This window comes from Cebidichthys violaceus, unplaced genomic scaffold, assembly GCF_023349555.1.
Source record: "Cebidichthys violaceus isolate CVI_PGR_0920_01 unplaced genomic scaffold, fCebVio1.0.p SCAF_1, whole genome shotgun sequence".
Taxonomy (NCBI): domain Eukaryota; kingdom Metazoa; phylum Chordata; class Actinopteri; order Perciformes; family Stichaeidae; genus Cebidichthys; species Cebidichthys violaceus.
Genome location: NW_027176262.1, coordinates 6,965,833 through 6,989,730, shown reverse-complemented (window position 1 = coordinate 6,989,730; position 23,898 = coordinate 6,965,833). Strand labels below are relative to the sequence as shown.

The 23,898-nt window shown below is 42.7% G+C and overlaps 2 protein-coding genes across 4 annotated transcripts in view; both read left to right on the top strand.

Annotated features, from left to right (window-relative positions):
• The window catches only part of serpini1 (serpin peptidase inhibitor, clade I (neuroserpin), member 1), a 19,317-nt gene extending 5,522 nt beyond the window's left edge, over positions 1-13,795 (top strand). For 2 of the 3 annotated variants that reach the window (XM_068708714.1, XM_068708696.1), the window contains exons 2-9: positions 5,896-6,187; positions 6,935-7,165; positions 7,379-7,573; positions 10,069-10,273; positions 10,964-11,061; positions 12,271-12,357; positions 12,598-12,687; positions 12,791-13,795. In XM_068708714.1, the coding sequence (XP_068564815.1) occupies positions 5,917-6,187; positions 6,935-7,165; positions 7,379-7,573; positions 10,069-10,273; positions 10,964-11,061; positions 12,271-12,357; positions 12,598-12,687; positions 12,791-12,867 (1,254 nt within the window). In that variant the 5' untranslated portion in view covers positions 5,896-5,916 and the 3' untranslated portion in view covers positions 12,868-13,795. Of the gene's footprint in view, positions 1-5,255; positions 5,383-5,895; positions 6,188-6,934; positions 7,166-7,378; positions 7,574-10,068; positions 10,274-10,963; positions 11,062-12,270; positions 12,358-12,597; positions 12,688-12,790 lie in introns of all 3 variants that reach the window. The other variant, XM_068708705.1, reaches the window with a different exon arrangement.
• Positions 13,796-19,357: 5,562 nt separating this feature from the next.
• On the top strand, positions 19,358-20,906 carry LOC137875639 (acidic leucine-rich nuclear phosphoprotein 32-related protein). Its single transcript, XM_068715108.1, has 4 exons — positions 19,358-19,510; positions 20,036-20,178; positions 20,263-20,460; positions 20,552-20,906. The coding sequence occupies exons 3-4, from the start codon at positions 20,270-20,272 to the stop codon at positions 20,667-20,669; spliced, it is 309 nt and encodes a 102-aa protein (XP_068571209.1). The 5' UTR covers positions 19,358-19,510; positions 20,036-20,178; positions 20,263-20,269; the 3' UTR covers positions 20,670-20,906.
• Positions 20,907-23,898: the final 2,992 nt, after the last annotated feature.

Here is a 23,898-nt window from a genome sequence, read left to right as displayed (position 1 = left end):
CTTATTTGGTCGTGAAACTGCGGTTGCATTTTATCCTAGGATTTATGGTTTAATTAAAAAGTAATTCAATGAAGTTTATTCCCGGACACATTGCATTTTATATTCGAATTATGGAAAATAAAAAAAGACATGAAACACCTGAGTGAACATGCTGGTAGTAATTGCTGCTTTGGGGGGAGTGGCTGCATACTGTTTTTGAAGATGTTGAACCTGAGAGGGTTTAGTTTTAAATGATGAACATTCATGTAACACATTGTAACCTCTTCTAAATAATGTTGAAGTGGTTGTTAACTTACCTTTTTGTCAATACCTTTTAATAATTAAAATTTACATATAAATGGACTAAAAACTTAAATTCTGGTCATTCTTCAGGATTTTGAGATTCTTCCTTTGCGGTTACTGTGATTGTCTCATCTATTACCGCTACATAACAGGGTTATTACAAACAGAACTGTTGCACTCTTCTTTCTGTTCTCTCTCTAGATGAGATATAGTTGCTCCAGTAAGTGCAAATAAGGGGCGAGAGCCGAACGGACAACTTGATTGATGAATTGTATTCACTTTATTGGACACAGTAATGGAAGTCCCCAGCCGGTCACAGGGGCTTAATGCTTCCTTCCTCCGACACTGTAATGGAGTTAAAGACTCTACCCAGCGGTGGGTTTTATTTCAGCGTCGCTGTGTAAATCTTCCGCCCCGCCTTGGGAGTCTTCACATCAGCGGGTGAGCAAATAGGTGGGAGACTGGTGTCTAATCAAACTGGGAGAAAAGTGAGACATTCAGAGACGTGTGTGATTGGAGATTAATGATGTAGGTTTAATCATTTTTTAGTGTGAGCGTTCATGAGCCTTCTTGCATTTATCTCAGTTCAAAACCAGAACAATATGTAGAACACGGCCGCTCTGGCGCCTCCAAGGAAAACTTGAAACTCATGAATGATAATCAGACTCCATTCTCTCTGAACTGGAGAAAAAAAAAGCCCTTTTATAAGTTCGACATCTTCATGGTGAAATCGTGCCAGATTACCAGAGTGCCAGAGTGTCCATCGCAGAAATTCAAGGCTTTTTTTTTTTCGAGAACAGAGACAATCACAGACGTCATTCTCTGCAGATCGTTCCCAGATTGATAGGCCTTCATGAAATGGGACGCCAGCATTTTCACAGAATTTATCAAAGGGCCTTTGAGCTTCGACAGTTTGGAAGTGTACTTAGAGCCTAAGTGAACCAGTGTGCAGAGATTTGAGATGGAGCAGAGAAGTGGGTTAAAGGGGGGGAAGATACTGTTTGGGGACTTTGCTGCAGCTCCATTGTGATCCCTTCCAGAGGGAAGAAGAAGAAGAAGAGCAGGAGCTCGCCTTGTTTTTGTAAAATGACTGAGTGCAGTCGGTGTACTGCATGTGCGTCTGGGGAGGGAGTGTGTGTGTGTGTGTATGTGTGTGTGTGTGTGTGTGTGTGTGTGTACCAGACAATGTCAGAGAGTGCAACTGAGTGACAGAACTGGAGCTGGTGTGAAGAGTTCCTGCAAAGACAGGGGTTAGAAAGGAAATGCTGAGTAGTGTGTGTGTGTGTGTGTGTGTGTGTGTGTGTGTGTGTGTGTGTGTGTGTGTGTGTGTGTGTGTGTGTGTGTGTGTGAAAAAAAAAAAAGGAAAGATACTTTATCTGCCTATATGGAGGGAGGAAGATATCTTTAAAGGGTAAAAAATTCTCTCTGTCAGCTTGGCAAAACGAAAAATGTCCATCACTTGCAGTTGCTTTGGTAACCTTGGCTTGGAAGTGTGTGTGTGTGGAAATGTGTACTTCAATATGTGTGTGTGTGTGTGTGTGTGTGTGTGTGTGTGTGTGTGTGTGTGTGTGTGTGTGTGTGTGTGTGTGTGTGTGTGTGTGTATTTGTACCGTGAATAAGAATGTCCATGTTTAATAAATTCCCCCGGCCTCCGAAGCGTGCCGTTTCAAGGTGTTGGGTTTAAATGGCAGTAAGGATTAACGTACATGCCGTGGATTCTGGTGACGTCACGTTTTAATTGTGGAAATGTCAACCGCCGATCTATTCTGTCTGAGAATTAGGATTACACGGAGAGATTAGAGGCTGCTTTTTAAAGGCCAGTGAGTTTAATTGCACAGAATGAATCAAGTTGTCAGGATTAAACTCTTGCAACTTAAACCATGGGAGATTTTTCTTTTAGTCACGAGAGAGCGTTTTATAGCTGGGTGTTGGGTTTCCCTGCTTACCTGCGAGGCATGCTGGGAACCCCACCTGAGCAGACTGGAGCCAAAGTTGGGCTCATATAGTCATCGATGGCCAAACCGCCAAAGTGTGGGATCCTCTTGCAGACAACATGCCACAACTCAAAAGGTCAGAACGGTGTCACCGTTACAAGTAATAGCCAGCCACCCATGGTGTTATTAACCACTCACTCACACACACACACACACACACACACACACACACACACACACACACACACACACACAGTTGCACACACAATGATGCTCCACACTACTTTCCCTGGCTTAACTGCACGGCTGGGTCTTTCCTTACAGAAAGCAGGGCTGTCCGTCTCAGAGAAGTTCAGCTCCCACAGCTCGGAAGGTCAGGAACATTACCTCCATTTACATCTCCGCCAGCCCCCCCCCCCCCCCCCCCCCCACTCCTTCCCCTCACTCTCTCTGGAACTCTCTCGCTCTGTCTTCAGTGACGCACGACATGTGAGAGCAGGTGAACACACGTGAGTCGCTAACAGTTTATCAACTGCTTGTCAAACACTGGGTTTGTGCCTTCGGGTGTCATTTCATTTTGTTATTTTTTTTGCTAAAATCTGAAAGTTCTGCATCATTAATGCATCAACAACTTCTGCCCTGTTGATGGGCCGTCCTGCTATGGAATGACTCATATCTAACTTAATATTTGATTAAATTCAATATCATGCAGTATTTCTATCAATGGACTTAATACTCTTATTCTCTTTTTTAACACAATGAACGGACACATTGAGCGATTAGGCAGGTGTTACTCTATATGTCAACAAATCCCATGAAAAGAACCAACATCAATAATGCATCAGTCTCAGCACTTTTTGACTGGCCCACGCTGTCTCTAAGCCAAGCTCCATTTCAACCGACTGACGCTGTAACATTTTTAACAACTCACAAATGTATTGCTGCTGCTGCTGCTGTTGTTGTTTTGAAATGTAATCATTTCTTAAACCAGCTGGGCTCTGCAGTTTTCAGCAAATGTTACTCAAACAAGCTTAAATAGTGGATTTGTTGGGCACTATTTTCAGACAGTTTTGACAATAAGATGAAAACATAACCGGCCTAATCTTTTTTGGATTACGTCAGAGGCCACCATATTGTATTTATACAGTGTGGCGCAAAAACTCCACAAATTGTTCACATCTTTGGGTACATGAAGGGCAAAGTGTCATGTGACTCCACTCCCAGTGAAAAGAAATGGATTTCCATTTGCTGACTCAACTGGATGCAAATCCAGCTGGCAGTTTGGTCAATGCCGTTCTTGTCAAAAGCAGTTTGTCCGAATACTTATAGATTGAGAGCAAACGAGATGAAATGCCGACCGTCGGTTTGGAAGGACATAAAGTGGAAGTGAGGTGTGGCGATGTGTGTTTAATGCAAGAGAATGAGGGATGTAACCTCAAATCTTATGACCTGATGCATGTCATTGTAAAATGAAGCCAGGGCTGGCCGGCTCCGGCCACTCACTCAGGATGTGTTGCTTTAAGGACAAGGCTCTAGCAGAAGTCTATATTTGTATTATTGTAAACAAATCACAGAAGACCAGAACCAACGATGACAAAAACCAAACGCCCAAGCCCCTCTGGTTCTTTTAAAGATGTAAATCTTTAAAGATGATTTTTAAATGACAAATAATTTCCTTGAAAAGTTTAAATAGTTTCAAACGTTACTCAAACAGTTAAAAAAGAAGTGCACAGATTGGCTGCTGTACTAGTAGTATTTATAGTGAGTATTTACAACAGGAGGGTGGTTTGTGTGGGATTGAATCAAAAGAAACTACTGTGGATGTATTTTGATAGTTAGTTTTGGGTTCTAGGCACAGAGGAATACGCTTTGGCTACATAGACACAGAATACGAGGATCAATTCATTGTTGGGTTTTGGTCTTTTCATTGAATTCGTTGACAATGAGGAAAAACGTCGACCATCACCAGACTAATCCTTTTTAATGGATCTGACATTACTGCATCCCCTCAGACTGGACCGGCTCCATTTTGGAGGTGAAACGTTGTTTGTCACATGCCACAGCACAGCAATGGAAAGGACAGCACACAACAGGACGGGTCACTAACTCTCTGTGGCTGCGGCCCATTGTTGTTGTTGACACTCAGGTACATTGTGACCACACATACAGCAGCAGCCAGCAGATTCCGGCCCAATTGAATCCTTTATACAAACTGTATAATGACAACAGCACAGCGGGGAGACAAACAACACAACAAATGTCCATGTGTTAGTTCACACTTAGCGCCATCTCTCAGTATCTCTCTCTCTCTCTCTCTCTTTATGCTAGGCTATACATATTATTGACTTCTTTTTTTATCCTTTGGGCAGCAGCAAACAATGTTGCCTGGCAACAGCAGCACCAGCGAGATGGTGCAGTGTGTGTACATTCCTTGTCATTTTTTTTTTACGTCTATAAAGCAAGGGAGGGTTAAAGAGACTGAAAAAGGTATAAGTAGAGCAGTGAGAGGTATAGGAGGGAGTTGGTGACGATAGATAATGTGTGGATGAGAGGGACAGAGAGATGGAGAGACGAGGGGAAGGATGGAGGATGCAGGAGGGAGGTAAAGGCCGCTTCCTCATCAGTCATTCTGTGCGGACAGGAACTCGCCCATTCACATTCAAAGGCTCAAACGCACACAGAGAGCGAGAGACGATTTTGCAGGAAGGAAGCTTATTTAACTCAAGATGATAAGAATGGTCATAAAATATGTATGAGCTCATTTAGCAGATATAGTCTGAACAGCAGTGCTGACTGCAGTCAGCAGTAGTACACTTGTAGTTACTGCACATTCTTGTTGTTTATCAACTATCTCTCTCTCTCTCTCTCTCTCTCTCTCTCTCTCTCTCTCTCTCTCTCTCTCTCTCTCTCTCTCTCTCTCCATGTCCTTCTGTCTGTTATTCTTGTGCACAACTGCTTCTGCCCCCCCCTCTCTGTCCTTTCTGTTCTACCTCTTCCCTGACCCACTGCCCTTTCATCTGAATTCATTTTAATCTGTAGCGATTTTTCTTTTTTCTCTTTAATCGCTCTCCTTTTACCCCTCTCTTTTCATTTTTCAGCACTATCGCAGCAGTTGTCCAGTATTTAACACTGTCTTTATCCCAAATATAGAGTCCTCTTTGCATTTGTAAGTACACCTGTGCGAACATTGTTTTTTCATGAATGCGTTCCTCTTTTGAGCTCACTGTTTGACTGACAGTTGTTTTCTCTCTCTCTCTCTCTCTCTCTCTCTCTCTCTCTCTCTCTCTCTCTCTCTCTCTCTCTCTCTCTCCATCCCTTCCAAAATCCTCTTGTCCTTCATCTCCTTTTCTCCCTCACACAATAATCTTCTTTACCTGTATCTCTCTCTCACCTCCTGCCTCCTTTCTGCAATCCTCTCCTTTTTGCCTTCCCTCTCTATCCTCTCTACAATCCTCCTCTCCCCACTTTTGGCTCCGTCCCTGCCCAAATCATTTCCTTTCTTTCATCTTGTCTTCCCTCCGTCCTTATCTGTTTCCCTTCCTTCTCCACCTTTTTGGCTGCCCATCCCCCATCCACCTCCCCCAATCACTCATTTTGTGTATCTCTCTCTCTCTCTCTCTCTCTCTCTCTCTCTCTCTCTCTCTCTCTCTCTCTCTCTCTCTCTCTCTTTTGACTCTAGCTATCCGAGGTCTCTGCTGCGATGTTGATACTGGAAGTTTTCTCACCGGTCCTCCTCCTCCTCGCCATCCTGTTGCCGCGCTACGGTTGCCGGGCGGCGGACATTCCGGAGGACACTACATCAGAGTTCTCCGTTAGACTGTACCACCGGCTGCAGGCGGCGGGGGATCAGGATAACATCATTTTCTCCCCGCTGAGCGTGGCTGTGGCCCTGGGGATGGTGGAGCTGGGGGCCAGGGGGGCTTCACTGGAGGAGATACGGCAGGCTGTGGGATTCAGCCACCTGCTGCCAGGTGAGAGACGCGTTCATGAGCAGGTTTCACCAGAATCAGGATCTGTGGTGGGTGAATTACGAAAGTGAAAAGTCTTTGATGCAAGTGCCTTTTTTACTAAATCATATTTGATGTTGCATATTTGATTAAAGCCACATGAGCTCAGTTTACTCGTTCGTTGTACTCTTTTTAATGAAAGATGCTTTCCAGTTGCTTCATGGTAAATGTAGGATCCAGTGTTTTTGGCGGTTGACCCATTGTAAACATCCCCCAATTCTAAGAGGTGCACAACTAAATAACTAGAGTACCCCTTAAATATTATATTAACTATCTCAGTTAACATACACACAAACATGCTGTACATGTGCACGCCCCCACACGTACATAAATAGACACTGCACTGTTTCATTTTCAGAAAAGAAACCAAGTGGCAGATAGCAGTTACTAATGTATATGCTCAAGCAGTCAACAGCCAGTTGTCATTTCCATCTTAAATGTTGTAGTGATTTTTTTTTTCTGTTACGCCTATTACTCTTTTCCAAGGTTTGTTCCATATTGCAAAATGTATTCGTTGTTTTAATGACCATGAGTTCCCTTCACCCTTAAAACAGAAACAGAATGGTGAATGACATGAAAAAGGTGCTCTGTGATAAATGCATACCACTAAGATTCAATTTCCACTTTGGACAGTAGTGTGGATCTATTCCACAGCCCTGTGCTCTTTATATACAGCTACATTATGAATGTGTGCCTCCCTCTGTTCTCCAGGCGTGGAGTTCTCTTTGCTCCAGAACCTGACGGCGGCGCTGTCGGACGACGACACCCACTACGTGATCAGATTTGCCAACAGCCTTTTCCTGCAGGAAGGCGTCACCTTTAACCCAGAGTTTCTGCATCTGATGCGGAAGTACTTCCGGGCCGATGTGGAAACGGTAGACTTCAGCGAATCGGCGGCAGTGGCCGAGCAGATCAACAACTGGGTTGAAAATCACACTGAGAGTGAGTTGTAGTGGGTGGGAGGAAGAAGGGGAAAGATGAAGGGAGTGAAGGAAAGGAGGGCATTTTGTGAATACATTTCCAAATCTCAGTTGCACAGATCTCCATCTTTATCCTCATGCGCGACTTCATTCGCTGCATCACAGCCGACACCGTATGACCAAATAAAAACTAATATAGATCCTGACGCACTGCACTAATCACCCCTCCTCCCAGGTAAGATCCGTGAGCTGCTATCAGCGGAGGACTTCAGCAGCGTGACCCGCCTGACCCTGGTGAACGCCGTCTACTTCAGGGGCTCCTGGAAAAACCAGTTCAGGCCAGAGAACACCAGAACCTTCTCCTTCAGCAGAGACGACGGCTCTGAAGTCCAGACGCTCATGATGTACCAACAGGGAGACTTCTACTATGGTAGGGATGAGCTGTGTTTTCCTGTGTGTGTGTGTGTGTGTGTGTGTGTGTGTGTGTGTGTGTGTGTGTGTGTGTGTGTGTGTGTGTGTGTGTGTGTGTGTGTGTGTGTGTGTGTGTCCGTCTTTAGAATTGCACTTGTGGCTCTTTTTCTGAAGCCCTTGAATTTCGTTTTTCCTGAGGTTATTTAAAATGTTAATCTTAGATCTGAAATATTCATATTTTGAGCGTTATTCCCAGGAAAGACTCTTCTTTTCTGCTCAGTGAGCTCTGCTGCAAAAATCTTCACTGGCACAAACTCCTCCTGGTACATCTGTTTGATTTAGTACATTTTGTAGGCTATTTTGTTCATGTCATACAATATTAGCGGTACTGTGACAGTCTGTGGCAACTTATGTAGTGATACATTAGGTTTTGCTAAATCTACTCTGACAGTCGGCAGAACAAACAACGTTGTGTTTCCTTTTGTTTCATTTTGTATTTCTTTTGGTTTTTCTGCCCCTTCACACACACCTGTGTCATGGGGGATTTTTTTTATTAATATCTGCTTCTAATTGGATTTAGAACAGCACATCTTTTTGTCCAAAGTTATGCTGATTTTCAATCATTTGGAGTAATTTTAGAGTAGTCACTGTGAATTTCCAAAATATATCTCAAAAGACCTTTTGCTTCTTTCCATTTTTAATATTTGATCATTCAATTTTCTACAAACGGCATGCATGCTGGGACACAGCTTTGTTTTCAATGGAAGAAAAACATTCTATCAATAGGTCAAAGGACTGGAACAATAACTCACTGTATTGTTTTACATAGAGCTGCAACTAATTATGGTTTAGTCTATTAAAAAAGAAGAAAATCCTCACATTTGAAATGCCGGAATATTTGCAATTTTGGCAAAATAAATCATTTAAATGTGTTTTTTTAATGTGTGTGTGTGATTTGGGGTTATGATGTAGCTAACACATGTATTATACACTGTCTGGGTTTACTCTCTGAGTATGCGCTGTCTTAAAAATCCTGTTTTCTATACCTCAAACACTTTCAAGGCTATGTAATCAAAGTCACAATCTGGCTGCTTTGAGTTGGGAGCACTTTTATACTTGGCAGTCTTTGGTGTATTTGGTGTTGTGCCAGCACTGTGAGGTGTAAGACCCGTTTGTACTGCAGTCCTGCAGGTTGGCTATAATACACCTGAATGACTCCAGTCTGTCTTTTCTGCATCTAGTCTTTTTTTTTTTTTTGTTTGACGTACTGCCAAAGACGGTTACATCAGCTTCTTACTGCACTGCTACTAAAGTTGGCGCGTTTGAGTTATTTTGGTGCAGTCTGTATGTGTGTAGTGAGATTGCACTTGCATACATCTACTTTCACAGGGTGCACACATTCTCACACACCCAGGATCAAGGAGATCTGTGTGTGTGTGTGTGTGTGTGTGTGTGTGTGTGTGTGTGTGTGTGTGTGTGTGTGTGCTGCAGAACAGGGACAGGTCCTTGGGGAGAAGTCTGATTTTGCATTCTCATTTTGAAGCACAATCATGTTGGTTAAGTCAAATGTTTTGGGAAGCCACACCCCGCTCTCTGCTGCAACGATGCCTCACTCTGCATTAGCAGCCGCTACACAGAATCCTACATGTTGGTTGATCAAATTCTTTTTGTTGTCATTTTCCCTTTTTTAAAAGCAGCTTCAAAAGAAATAAATAATGTGCCAAAATTGATATAAAATCTGGCAGTGTTGCTCTATGATCTCCATCTCACACTGCAAGTACCATAAGTAAGTGAGATAAGCTTATGTTTAGAGTTAAGATCTAGTTGGACTTCTTTTGAGTGTAAAAGGATTATCTCATCCTGACTAAGAAATACTGTCTTGCTTAATTCAAGTAAACGTTTGTTGGCTTATCTTGATGAGATTTTATTTATTTTTTTGATGGGTTTTGTTTAATTAGATACAAGAGACATGTCTCCTAATGATCTGCCTCAAGACTGAAGATATCACTTTCTCAGCCTTTGTAACATATCTGTGAGAAGATATCAGCACTTACAGATGTTGATGTGCGTAATCACGTGTGTGTGTGTGTGTGTGTGTGTGTGTGTGTGTGTGTGTGTGTACACAGTATATGCAAGGATGTGGTTTTTTCCCCTCTAGATCCCAGATCGGTTTACTGGGTTTTATTTAATGCCTGAAGACAGTTAAGTGTATGATTGTGTAAAAAGGGCATTGCACTAAAAAACTAAACTAAAAATCCTTTCCTGCTTTCTACACACAGAATGTATACAATCCATTTCCACACCAAGTGTAGCTAAAGCCTTTTAATTGAAGCGTCGGTGGTTTTTAATTAGTGCATCAGGGAAATGACCACACGCGATGGACTCAATACAGTGGATCAATGTGCTCTGCTCCTCCTTCAGCGAGGTGCACAAACCCATTGCATGAAGCACCAGTACATGTGTTTGTGTGGTGTCTTTCAACGCTTGCATTTGCTAATGTTTCCTCCCCACCAGGCGAGTTCAGCGATGGCTCACAGGAAGCTGGCGGCGTGTACCAGGTGTTGGAGATGCCCTATGAGGGGGAGGACATGTCCATGATGATCGTTCTGCCTCGGCAGGAGGTGCCGCTGGCTTCTCTGGAGCCCATCATCAAAGCATCGCTGCTGGAGGAGTGGGCTAACAATGTCAAACGGCAGAAGGTGGAAGTCTACCTCCCCAGGTGTGAGATCACGCACTCAAACAATCGCTGCTACACAATGTCTTCGGTTTGTGACATCACTTTTTGTACCCAATTTACCTCAAAATGCCTTGTTTACTTGTGCATCGACTACCTACAATACATTGACATCTTGTTGTTGTGGTTGATACATTGCATTTCCCAGAATACAAAGCTCCTAGAGAATGTCCCTGCAGTAATTGCCGTTTTCAATTTAGTCAGAGGAAGGAGCCATAATAACGACGGCAATATTTTTTTTTTCTCCTATTAAATTGCATCCTCCATCATTGGAACTCTATGATTGCTTTATTAATGTTGACGGAAAATGGCAGTTCTTAAAACCGATTTTTCATACAAGGGTATACTGCGAACATTAAAAATAGAGTAACTATGCACCCGCACTGCAAATATGTGAGGAAGACATCATGTATTTTACATTTGACTAGTTACAATGCTTATGTAGAAATGTTATTTTATGAAATCTTACCCGCTCACTTTTTACTTTTAAACACAGTGACGGATATACAAGCACTGTAGGCATGCATGCAATGTGATGATGACTTTTTATATTTGAGCTAATGCCACAGTGGCAAAATACAACAAAATGCACAATATGATTTTATGTCCGTCCACTTAATCTGTATCTGACTTTCTTAAATTGTAATCTGATTCTGATTCTTTGAATCTGTTCAGGTTCAAAGTGGAGCAGAAGATCGACCTGAGGAGCACTCTGCAGGAGCTAGGAATAAAGAACATCTTCACCAACGACGCCGATCTGTCCGCCATGACAGGTAACAGCACACTGTATGTATGGGAAACCACACTGCAGTCCTTCATTCTTTGGTACATGCTGTTAATTGAAGGGTTATTGAGATCACCTGTTGTGCAAGGTGTGGGGGACTGGCTCCTAATTACAAATTGAGATCAGCTTGGTACATTTCCTCTCTCGGCCAGTCAGGATATGAAAAACGCTCTTTCTTTAGGGATTAAGAGAGGTGGAGAGCTGATCCCTCGAGGCATTCAGACTCTTCCTCTACTTACAAACCTTTAACTTTTCAGATTGACGATGATTTTGAGTGTTCTGAAACTTAGCTGGAGGGGTTTACTTTCATTTAAACCTTCTTTATACACAGTTCCTTATTATCAAAGAGCCATTTTTTTATTGTGAAAACGCCAGTAAATATTTCTGTGTTATGTGGTTGGGATCTGGCTTCTTCCCGATCAGCTTAAATCGGGAGAATCAGTACCGCCACAACACACAGTACAAACACTGAAATATGTGACACATACCCATAGATTATTATATAAAACACATAGATTGAGACACAATTGAAAGGAGAAATAAACTCCTAGAAGGGTTCAGCATGAGAAGTTGATTCAATTTCTGCTTCTTGGCTGCGGTGAAGTTGCCTCAGGTACTTTCTCAGGTAACCAAGGTAACTGGCACAGAGTGGGCAGGTCAGAGCTGTCACATCATCCGGTAAAAATAGATCCAGAGAGAGAGAGAGAGACAGACGTATACATGCTGCAGAGGCAGAGCAGTAGAGAGACATAAATATTTTATCTGAAGTAAAACTATTAATTAAAATAACGATAAAGGTTAGTGAGGATACAAGTAGCTTCATAGAGAACAACTGGATTAAAGCAAATTACCTCTTAATGAACAGACCCTTCTTGCTTCATGGTGAACAGTTTGTTCTTACTGGTCAGGTGGAGCTAGAATTATATTGTGAAACACCATCTTTAGGCTGAACTGGACTTCAGAACATCTTGTACTAGATCAACATGTACTCAGAGGACATGGTCTATATCTCGAAGGTAGGTAGATAAGACGGGGTATTTTGAAAAGTTCTCAATCAACTCATAAGGATTTTCTGTCTGAGCGGACGGGACTGAACGATGTGATGCTCTAGTATATATAGTGATGGTGTGTGTGTGTGTGTGTGTGTGTGTGTGTGTGTGTGTGTGTGTGTGTGTGTGTGTGTGTGTGTGTGTAACAGATGGTAAGGACCTGTACATTGGGAAGGCTGTGCAGAAGGCCTACCTGGATGTGACAGAGGAGGGGGCCGAAGGAGCCGTCGGGTCAGGTAGACTTCCTCTTTTGTTCTTCGTCATAATCGCCCTTATCGGTAACATTACCACACATTGCATTTTCTTACTATGAATGGGTCTCTACGGCAACATCAGGATCACTAAACACTGCCCCCATCTGTCAGAAGATAACTGTGGCATTGCTCTCTCTCTCTCTCTCTCTCTCTCTCTCTCTCTCTCTCTCTCTCTCTCTCTCTCTCTCTCTCTCTCTCTCTCTCTCTCTCTCTCTCTCTCAGGTATGATCGCTCTGACCAGGACTCTGGTGCTGTATCCACAGGTCATGGCTGATCACCCGTTCTTCTTTGTCATCAGAAACCGGAGGACAGGTATGTGCGTCTCTGTGCACGTTAATGTGCCTCTGATATGCAGTATGTGTGTTGTGACCTGACTTTCTACCCCCCCCCCCCCCCCCCCCCCTCCTTTCCTCAGGGTCCATCCTCTTCATGGGCAGGGTCATGACCCCTGAAGTCATCGAGCCCAACGACCATGACTTTGACTCCATGTAACCGCCGCGTGAGCGCACTCGAGATCCTGACGTCATAAACGCTACCTATCCTCTATCGCCATCTTCAGCTGTGTTTTATACTCTTGGGAAGAAAAAAAAGAAATATACAAAACTGAATATTATACGATATATTATATATTGAAATATGACATATACGACATATGATGTGTTTTGATACTGGACGCTTTAAACTCCTCGATACAGACATGCAGGGCAAGGAAGTTGTACATATTCTCTGGTGTATGGTTTGTATATGAGAAAGACAGGAAGAAGAAGAACACATGATATGTAATCCACGCACAACCCCTTTAAGTTCAGCAGCTTCACGCTCACTTACGCCCACACACACACACACACACACACACACACACACACACAAAACAGTTTTCTCTCTACTTCTAAAATATTTACCCTTTCTTACTCCAGATACAGTATGTGCACACTGTAGATTTCACACTTTAATTATATCCCTGTACATTTGACATTGTGTTCTATAAAATATATATATATATATATATATATATATATATATATATATATATATATTTCAGTATTTATTGCAGAATAGACATGTGCAAACATTTTGTCCCACTACAATGAATCTTAGTAATATATCTGTTCCAGACAGTACAGTATTCTAGTCTTTTTTTTTTTTTTTTTACACTGTAGGCACATGGCTAAACTGCTGATGAACTAATATGCCTTATCATATCCAAGCGGTTGATTTACGGCCCAGCTGGGCATCTCACAGGTGAGCAGGGGAGACTGCGTAACTAAGGTGGGTTGCTATAGAGATGGAGTGGAGCATGCAGGCGCACTGAAAAAGATCTGCTGCACTGTTTTGGATGTACATACAGGGAGAAACCGTTAACACCAGCTGTATTCAGTCTTTTACTCAATAAAAACATGAATGTGTTCCCATTAAAAAAGACTCTGTCCTTCTCTTTGCATGGAGATTGTTTGTTATGTGGTTAATGGCATTTCTAAATATATGCTGTATTTTTAAAGGGCAGCGCAGCTTGGGCTTCCCACAGCATTTAGGAGGCCTTTAATCTGAATGCTCACAGCTAATGCACCTTTCAGGTTGAATGACAGATTTGCTGGGATTTCATGAAACCTGTTTATAAAAAGTCCATTACATATTCTGTGCCGGAATATATGAATTACTTTACATAAGGTTGGCTGTTTTAGTTGAAAAGCCAACCTTAGGGCAGAAGTTGGTTGTTCAACCGTAACCTCAGCTTCACAGGGCAGACAATATGCTGCCAAGGCATCTTGGAATGGTTTCAGGCCTGTGGCATCACCTCACACACACACACACACACACACACACACACACACACACACACACACACAAGGAAACAGATCATATCACTAGGCTAGGCAGGGATATACTGTGACCAAGGACGAATGAGACACGCATGTTAATTGTGATAAATGTCACTCCATAAGGAAGACTGAATAAAAGAAAATCAGTTTGTTCATAATATTACCATTTATTTTTAGTATTCTGTCTTGATGTATATCATAGGTATAAAAGCATCATGAAGAACATATGAGGCAGCTTTATATGCTGAGTTTAATATGCCCAATAGTGAGCAATAAACTATAGAGTACGACACACAATAAAAACAAAAGAGTCCAAATAATAAAATATTCAATTAGGCTATAAACAGTATATTTAGTAGTACGATTTATTCAGTGTTATTAACACAATTTACACAGCAATCTATTAACAACTGCCTGTGCTATCTGTAACTCATAACTGTATTGGCAGTATAGTGACAGTTACTTATGTATGTTGTTTATGTGTATATATTTTTAATGTTAGTCAAATACTCAACATTAAAGAGTAATCTCATGAAGGAAACAGTTGTCACAACCGACACACCTACTGCTGTGGCACTGACACTGACAGTAATATATCAGGAAACAAGCCTTGATAATTACATCCGTAACAGATGTTTCCTGCCTGCCATTATATGAGCGTTTGTGCTGTGTGATAAATAAGAACACCACAAAAAAAAGCACAAAAAGATGCTTTGATGAATTCAATTTGACGCTTTGTGAAAGCCGCCATCCTTATCTTCAGTCGGTGTTTAAAGAACACCAATTATGTATGACATGACTGTCACACAAGATGAAACAGATCGGAAAAGAACAAAACAAGTGGAATTCTTTCAACAATTAATAGCAAAAGCTGATGTACACTACAGTTTACTGCAGATGATAACTCAGTCTTCAAATAACCAGCAAAGGCAATAGCTCTGCTTAACACAAGTTAGTACGATGTCAGAGAGAATCGTTTCCACAGTCCCCTGTAGTACCAGGCGTTTTCATTTACCTCTGTGAAATATCTAATAGCTTTTTCATCTCCTCAGTGCGCACGGTTCGTGTTCAGCGCCGCAATATCTCGAACACAACGAGCTGCATTGTAGAGGAACGACAACCCATGGGTGTAGGAAGTTATGATCTAAATTACTTTCATCAGCTGGTAACGCTGTGCCTTATGTCTTCATTGTGTGCCACTGAAAATCTGGATCAAGATCATCCCTCCTCCTCCTCCGCAGGAAAACATCCAGGAAGAGAAACTACAGCACAAAAAACAAAAACAAGGAAAAACAAACTACTGCAGTGCATTGATGTTTCACTCATTTATTCAGAAAGGGACCATTTCTCATTTTTGGTTGGAGCTTTTTGCACCTCCGTACTTTTCCTTATACAATTTGAGTTCAGGACTTTGAAGAGAACCTTGTGGTACTACATGAGTACGGAGTACGCATTCTACCACCACTGATCCCCTCATTCCCACATTTGTTCTTTGAAAATGAATGTAGCCATGGCCCCCAGTAGGCCATGGCAAGCATTTTCAGACCCAAGTTAGAGTTTACAAAATAGAATGGAATAAATCAAATTCCAACAAGATGAACAAAGGCAATTGTGTTGAGAAGAAGAAGGCCAAAACTAGAAACAGGAGAGGATGGATCAGGAGACTGTAAGATAGACATGACGCTGTAAACATATATAACACCATATTGTAACATTATTGTTTGCCACTTGGTCAGATTTACTCTGAAGATGGACCTACTATAATGTATAATGTATGTATAAGCTCTCTTTTTCTGTCACGCAAAACAATATGTTAGTATTTTTTCCCGCCCTGGTCTCTTTTGTTTACAATTTATAATAAAGCTGTCACAGTTGATTTAAAAGTAATACAATTTCCTCTTATGTTTCATAGGGTTGAGTTGTGCAGCGGTGCCTAGCGACAGTTTCGTTCTTTACCTCCTCTAGTATGATACACCTGAACACTGTTGCCAGGCAACCAGCAGCTTATAGCAGTCTCACCTGCAGCAGCGGGCCCCACACCAGCGTCAGTGTCCCGAGCCAGAGCAGACAGGACGGTTAACTTTCTCTCTGTGAATACTAAAAAAACAAAAACCCAGCGGGCTCCATGGGTAACGGCTGCAGTCCAAACCGAGCCGTTCACAATGCGTTAAAGAGGGCAAGGAGATATTATCAAAAGACGATTGGGACATGTCAGAAAGGTAAGACAACGGGAGATATCGTGTTCAGTGACAGTGTGGTGTTTGCCAATTTAATTATCAGGCTCAAGAGACCACAGAGGCCGGTTATACTTCAATATCACTGCCTTTAACGCTTGCTACAACCTCCAAACATTAATCTTTTTACTATTCTTTTCAATTATATTTAAAATTACCTTTATTCAACTATTATATTGTAGTAAAGTGGCATAGCTTATCATTACTTTAGCAGTATGAATTATAGAGGCGTGTGTGTGTTTGTCCAGCAATCCCCCGCATACAGCGACTATTATGAGCTAATAGCACCTGCTCAGGTGTCCGCTGCTGCCCTGGCAACGGGTCCTAATCTGCATTGTCAGGCCCAGTTCACCGGTAACTCTACCCACTCGGCCGGTGGTCAGGGTTTCAGGACACACCAAGGGCTTACATTACGAAAAGACAGCTGCCCGGAAATGCGATGATGTCCTGCATCACCCTCATCTTTCTCTCTCTCAGTTCCTCAGGTGTGAACACTCTCAGTGGCAGTTTCCCCAAATCCCACTCCTCCCAGTACTCTGACCTCGGGGTTACACACACACCTCTCTCTGTGGACCAGAGTCCTGATTCTGGACTTGTATCGACACCTGTGAGTGGCACACACACACTCTCTCTCGCACACACACACACACACACACACACACACACACACACACACACACACACTCTCTCACACATACACACAGACACAATAACCCAGTAGGCATTCATTGCTGCTGTCCTCAAGTCATTTGTGCTCCTTATCCTCCCTTCACGTCTGTAGCTCTGCCTCTGTCATCTTCTTACACCTCTCCTGTGTCCTCCCCTCTTTCTCCTCATCCATCCAATCCTTCCTTTTCAGCCGTGCTCCCTCTCCACTTCCTCCTCTCCTCTCTGAACCTAATTTTCTCAGTCTTTGCTCTCTCTATTATACTCTGAGGCCACTGGCCTCTCGCCCTTAGATTGCTCCGCAGAATGATTTGTCGCCTTCTTAGACTATTTGATTAAAGAGAGATGAAAAATGTCTTCTTTCCAAATCCTCCCTATGTTCTATGCAGAGTTCTTTACCTGTGGTAAAAATATACTCTATGTACTCATGACTATGGAAGGCGTGTTTCTTAAAATCCTGATGCAAAATGGCATCTACAGTTGAAAATGGATACTGATTTGGGGTTATTTTTATTGTTTGCATTCATAATGGATGAATCTGTTTAAGAACTGAACCTGTGCATTTTGTCATCAGGTGTTGAATAAATGATAAAAGAATGAGCTGGTTTAACTACCTGGTAGCATTTTTTTCATGAAATGTTAAATATAGTATCTTATTTCCATACCTCTCTAATTATGCAAGTAATTGTGTCGTAGACGGAATCATCCACATTTTCTATTATAGTTATTTGCAGCCCAACACAATATATATTTGACTTGTCTTAATTACCACCTTTCCAACATTTGGAATTGAGAGAGTGCATCAGTCTGTCAAGTTTGTATTTCTTTTTTTGTTTATTTAATCAACTGTGCTTTTCAAAAGTGAGCAGGTGACCTGGGGCTGTTTTGTGAGTGTCCAGTCAATGAGGAAAGGTGGTCGGGGGCAGCGAGGTCATTCCAGTGTCTAGAGTAACAGAGGAAGGTGTAAAGTTACTCAGACAAAATAAGGCCGAACAAGATGAGGGTAAAGGGGTTTAAAAGGTCACGTCGGGAGAAGAGTTTAGTCCCGTACTTCATCACACTGGAGTAACGAAGACAGTCAACTTGCATGTGACATTAGCAATTTTATTGATAAGCTATTACGTCTCGGATATATAAAGGAAAGAGAGACGAGGGATGAGAGATGAGATGTAGGCGAGAAAGGAGGGGGCTGCCATCATCAGATGATAAAACTTTAATTGTTCTTGTCAAGCATCAGCCAATCTGAAGGAGAAATAGCTGAACGCGTTCACCTTGTTAGCATGTGTAGCAGTATTGGTTAATGGTCTTAAAAATGACCCATTGATTTTGGCCATATAACTGAACGCAGAGGGAATGCAGTTTATATTGCACTAATGGGAAACAGGAGTAGATTAAGTTTTAGTGTGTGTCCTGTTCACTGGTGTCTTCAGCATTATACTGAACGGTCCAAATGTCTCTGCGTATGCACCTCACCCTCTCACAGCTTTACTCGAGGAAAGGCACCGCAATTATAGATCAATAGAAGTTGTTTCTGATCGTTCACCCTGCTCTCTGCTTCTTTTTCTGTCAGCTCCCGTCGAGACGGTTCAGGTTCGTGTCGTGGCATCGCCTGGAGCAGTGTGATGTCACGGGTGACCAGCTGACCTGCCCCAGGGTCAGAGAAGGTCTGGATCAGAGTAAATCACCACTGTGACTTTTGAACTTCGATAGTCACAACTGCACACAGCCGCAGCAGAAGTCCTTCTTTTGTGCTCCGTTTGCTGCAGTAACCTTGGATTAAATGAAACAGAAGGAAGGGAAATGTGACATAAGAACTTCCTGTGTTATGAAAGAAGAGAGTCCAGTGTTCCAACTCGTGCACTGCTGCAATGTGGCTTCTTTGTTTGAGAGTATTTCTCTAGAAAATGCACTCTTTTTTTTGTGGGAGTAAAAAGAACCATTAATTGGATAGTGGGATTTTGTTTTATGCTGCAGCAACGTACCTGCATTAAGCTAATTAACTTCTTTAAGCAGAAGTTAATGAAGTTCTGCTTAAATTTAAATTAATTTGAGCATCCAAAAAGAAGCAATTTGAGCTCATGAATCACTTCCATTTTGTGTTGCTTTCATTTCATGTACGTTTCATTTAATTTAGTGGATAATGACAGACATAGAGAATCCCAACCGATAACTGTTAAAACAGCAAGAAGGATTAGGAATCGTTTTTCACTTAATGGATGATAATGACATGAACATTGTAATAGACTTTTTTTTTTTTTTTTTGACAATTTCATCATAAAAGGGCCATCAGAAGAGGAGCTGCTTCAAAGAGAGGGGGATGACATCTGTTTGGAGAGAGGGAGGAAAAGTAGGAGGAGAGAGGAGGAAGGACAACGATGGGAGGATAGACTGCAAGAGAACTGGGAAAACTGTCTGGTAAGTCAACAAGCAGTGCGTTTCCATAAAGTTATACTGTACAGGGGGGAACTAGAGACTAGAGAGAGAGAGAGAGAGAGAGAGAGAGAGAGAGAGAGAGAGAGAGAGAGAGAGGCTCAGAAACACAACCCAAAGACACTTGGAGTAAGATAAAAGTCCTTGTTTCAATCAATTCAATCAATCAATTATCTCTGCATCTGGCAAATGGTGAGGAAGGCAGAAAGGAAGAGCTGGGAAGCTAGGACAAATGCAAACTAGACAATTTAACAAGGAACTGAGTAGCCAGTAAATTATACTGCTAAGTCTTTAATCGGAAGCACTTGTGTTTGTGGGAGGTGAAGGTCGGGTGATGGAGACGGTGGGAAACGGGTTGCTGCAAGACAGCAGGGAGTGGCTGGACCTGGAAGGATAGGGAGGGTTAGGGTATGGCAGAGTATAACGGAGTGAATGTTGGGAGCTGGCTGGAGTTGTGACGGAGACAAACAGATGAAGGCTCTCACGATTTCCCCGCCTGTCTCTTCTCAGGAGTTGAATCTGTCCTACCAGGACTTGGGTGACCCCTTCCAGCAAGAGAACTTCCTGCGGATCCTCCGCCGGTTGATCCGCGTGGAGAAACTACAACTGGTTGACAACTCCCTCACCAACTTGAGTTCCGTACGTCTGCCAAGGTATGAACCACACTACATCCAATAAAATTGTATCAGTAGCCACTAAAAGAAAGCTAAGCCCTATCAGTGCTTCCTTTGGCCCAGGTGCAGAATGCTAAACCTGCACCGTAACCACCTGGTGTGTCTGCGTCAGCTGCCAAAGCTTCCAGCGGTGGAGCACCTTAGTCTGTCTGAGAACGCCATCGGCTCCCTCGGGGGACTGGGGGCCCTGGGGAGCAGCCCGCTACGCTCCCTCAACCTGACCCGCAACCCGGTGACCTTCACTCAGGACTACCGTGCACGGTGAGGAGACACGAGAAGACGAGGAAGTGTTTGTTAAGAGTTCTTGTCCTTCGGTGTCATGTCCTCTCATTCTGCTTCTGTCTTTGCGCAGTGTTTTCCTCTGTTTGCCAAAGCTAGAGATCCTGGATGGAATCCCAAAGCTGCCAGAAGACTCTCTGCCCACCAGACTACAGTTCCCAGAAACCACCAGGATGTGCAACATTTTGTGACATTCTTCTCCATGGATGGATGTGTTCGGAGTCACTTCTCCCCGATCCTAGAACACTTGACGCGGTGACGAGGCTTCAGCAAAGTACTGGTCAGCAAACTAAAGGTTTCATAGAACTGTTCAACTTATTCACACAAAGTGTGTCACGTCAGTTGCCGAAAACACACTGACAATGCAGTCACAAAAAAATGTAATGGCAATGTGCTACAACGCCATGCAAAAAGCTTTTTATATGTAGAACCAATTATATATTCTTATCATTATGAATATCTTTGTAATAGTATTTTTTTTAGATATCCTATCTACATATTTTGATAATAAATAATACCATGAAGTCTTTTAGCTGTGTTTTTCATCCATTTTGTTCAACTGACTGTGGTGCAGCACAGAGACTGAACTTTGTCTTTGATGGAGGCATAATCAGATTGCTACGTGACTCATCTCCACCAGCTCGACATCTCTCAGGACTTTGCTGAGCCGACACATTCGCGCTCCTCTATCTGCTACAGACTGCACCGAACACACATAGGAGATTTTGTTTTGTTCAGATACGATTGTCTCGCTGAGCGGAAACGCATCACACAGGGATCTATAATGTCGATTATCTTTACAGATTTATGAGTTGATAATCGGTAGTTGTGTCCTTAGTGTCCATATATGTGAGAGGAGTAACAGGACATCCGGTATCGAGGCCTATCAAACATTTAGTGACCAGACTCCCTGGGATAATGGCCTCTGTGTCCTCTGACTGACTGGGTAATGACCCATGAGCCTCATGTACCACGGTCACACACACACACACACACACACACACACACACACACAAAACACACAGAGTAATCCTCGGTAGCTTGCAAAGCACTCACATTGACGTGACTTAATTCCCACTGAACGTGTGTGTAGTCTTAGTCCTGTAAAGTGCTTTGGATAAAAGAAAAAAAACAATGGCGTCCATACTGTCGTACATTAAGCAGTGGTGCGGGGGTTACGCACGCTGCCCCCTCCTGTCGGCTGGAGTTGATTTATTCATACATTGCAGCAACGTATTCTTTAATAATGGTTTCATTTTCAGCCTGCACCTGAAACATAAACACACTTTGTTATCTGATACCGCAGAACACGAGTATGAAGACTGGCACACGTTCCCTCAAAGGAGCACCCATGCACATACACACGTCTCAAGTATGAACTGGTGCACACGCACACACACACACGCACACGCACACTCACAGCGCTCGCTTTCTCTTCCCTCACAGTAATGCGGAGAAACACAATTTAAGCAGCCGATATCTCTCTAACAAGCATACAGCCAGGCACAAACTGCCAGTTACATGCCTCATTGGGATTCGCTTAAGTGTGGAAGATTGTTTGTGCAATTGCGTGTTGCATATGTGTGTGTGTGTAGATAGAGATAGAACTTAAGTCTGCAGCTGATGTGTGAGAGATCGTTACTGCTGCAGAGACACGGTATAATGAGCTCGCTGGATCCTCGCGTACCGCAGGCAGGATCCGGGTCTAAAAAGAGAAGCCGGTCTTCAGCTGAGGGGTTTCGAGATGTCATCAATTATCTTTGCTGCCCATTTTGACGCTGTGATCTCTTCCGGTATGGCGGTAAAATATGAGAGAGTTGATTTTTCCTATAAAAGTGGGCTGAAAAAAAGAAAAAGATCTTTTCATAGCTCGGAGCTTCAGCTTTCAAGTAAATCTCGCACTGGTGTTAAATGGAAGATGTGAGAATTGGTGGCAGTCGTGTGGGCATGCGTCTCAAGATAGACTCCGGCTGTAGGCATCGACACGTTAAAATTACTCATGCCTGGTAATTCACCCATGAAGTGATGACTGAGAGAAAGACAGAAAGAGAGAAAGACAGAGAGAGAGAGAGAGAGGAATGTGGAGGAGTTATCTCTCTTGTCACTGTAAAATAAATGTGTGCGTCTCCCTGTGGCCTGCTATTAGCACAGTAATGAGACACCTGTTACTTTCGTACTCCTCCAGCATCACCACAGTTCCTCTGGGGAGATCAACAATCTCACAATAGCAGAGGGATGATGACAGGAAGAACAAAAAAAAAAAAAAAGAGGCAAAGGGGGAGAAGAGAAAAGACACAGAGAGAGGGAGGAAACGGAGAGAAAGCACGGGGACGATGACAGGAAGTGAGAGGCGCAGAGCAGGAATGGAGACCGAGAGAAGGGATGATTTGATTGAGACTGTGTGCCAGGGACAAATGTTTTTTATTGGAGGTAATTGCCTCACTCAGTCAACCCCCCTCTCGTTTGATTTTCATTTCATCCTGATTTGTCGGTTCATTTCCCGTGTGAGCGAGTTCACACACAATCTTCTCACCTTGCTACTCTCAACCACAGAGAGTAAAGAACAGGAGTTGAGAGGATTGGTATACTTGGGGGGACACTGGTACACTCAATGAATATTCAGGATTGATACATATGTGTGATCATCTTGTCTCGGTTTGAAGATAAACTTGACATTGCACACAGCTGAGCTTTTCTGTAAGTCAGGACTACGCCCATCTATCAATTGTGTTAGTAATGTCAGGCAACAGGGCAACAACAGCAGTGGAGCATCCCAACAGCTTCCTGGCAAGCTGCAGATTGATTAACAATTTAGTTGAGGAGCAGCCGCACAACTCCGAGGTCCCTCCAGCCGACAGAACATCTGTAGGAATGTTCAGTTGGGCACGCTTTCACTATTGAGTGCTTTTATCACTGTTTTAAGATGCCTTTTCTACTGCAAACCAAATCTACCTAAGGGTACAAATACGGCAAACTGAATCAGGGTACGGACAAAAATTTGTCAATTTGAAAGACAAAATTGTAGTTGTAAAGCAAACATACATACACATATACATATATATACACACATATATATATATATATATATATTTAGATAAGAGGTATTATATCTGAAATGATTATTACAACTTCATTTCAGATAGAATACCCAGATAATGCTCTTTACATGGAGCAGCTGGGTTTTTAGGTAACTATTCTGTCATAATAGACGAGCACTTGGATGGATCTAAATGGTCATTGATGTCCTTCCCCCTCTCCCATTACTTTTCCTTGATTTTGCTAAAATGTAAGAGAAGACGTTAAGGAGAAATCCCCAGAGGTGAGTACCACAGTGGTCACTTTTCAACACCTGATTTCACCTACATTTCAACTTTGCTTGAGCAAAGATTGCCAGGTCTGCCAGAATGTCAATTTCTCTAC

Coding starts and splice junctions, on each gene's coding strand:
- LOC137875639 (XM_068715108.1), top strand. CDS start 20,270: ATGCTAAACCTGCACCGTAACCACCTGGTGTGTCTGCGTCAGCTGCCA. Junction 20,461..20,551: donor ACTCAGGACTACCGTGCACG/GTGAGGAGACAC, acceptor GTCTTTGCGCAG/TGTTTTCCTCTGTTTGCCAA.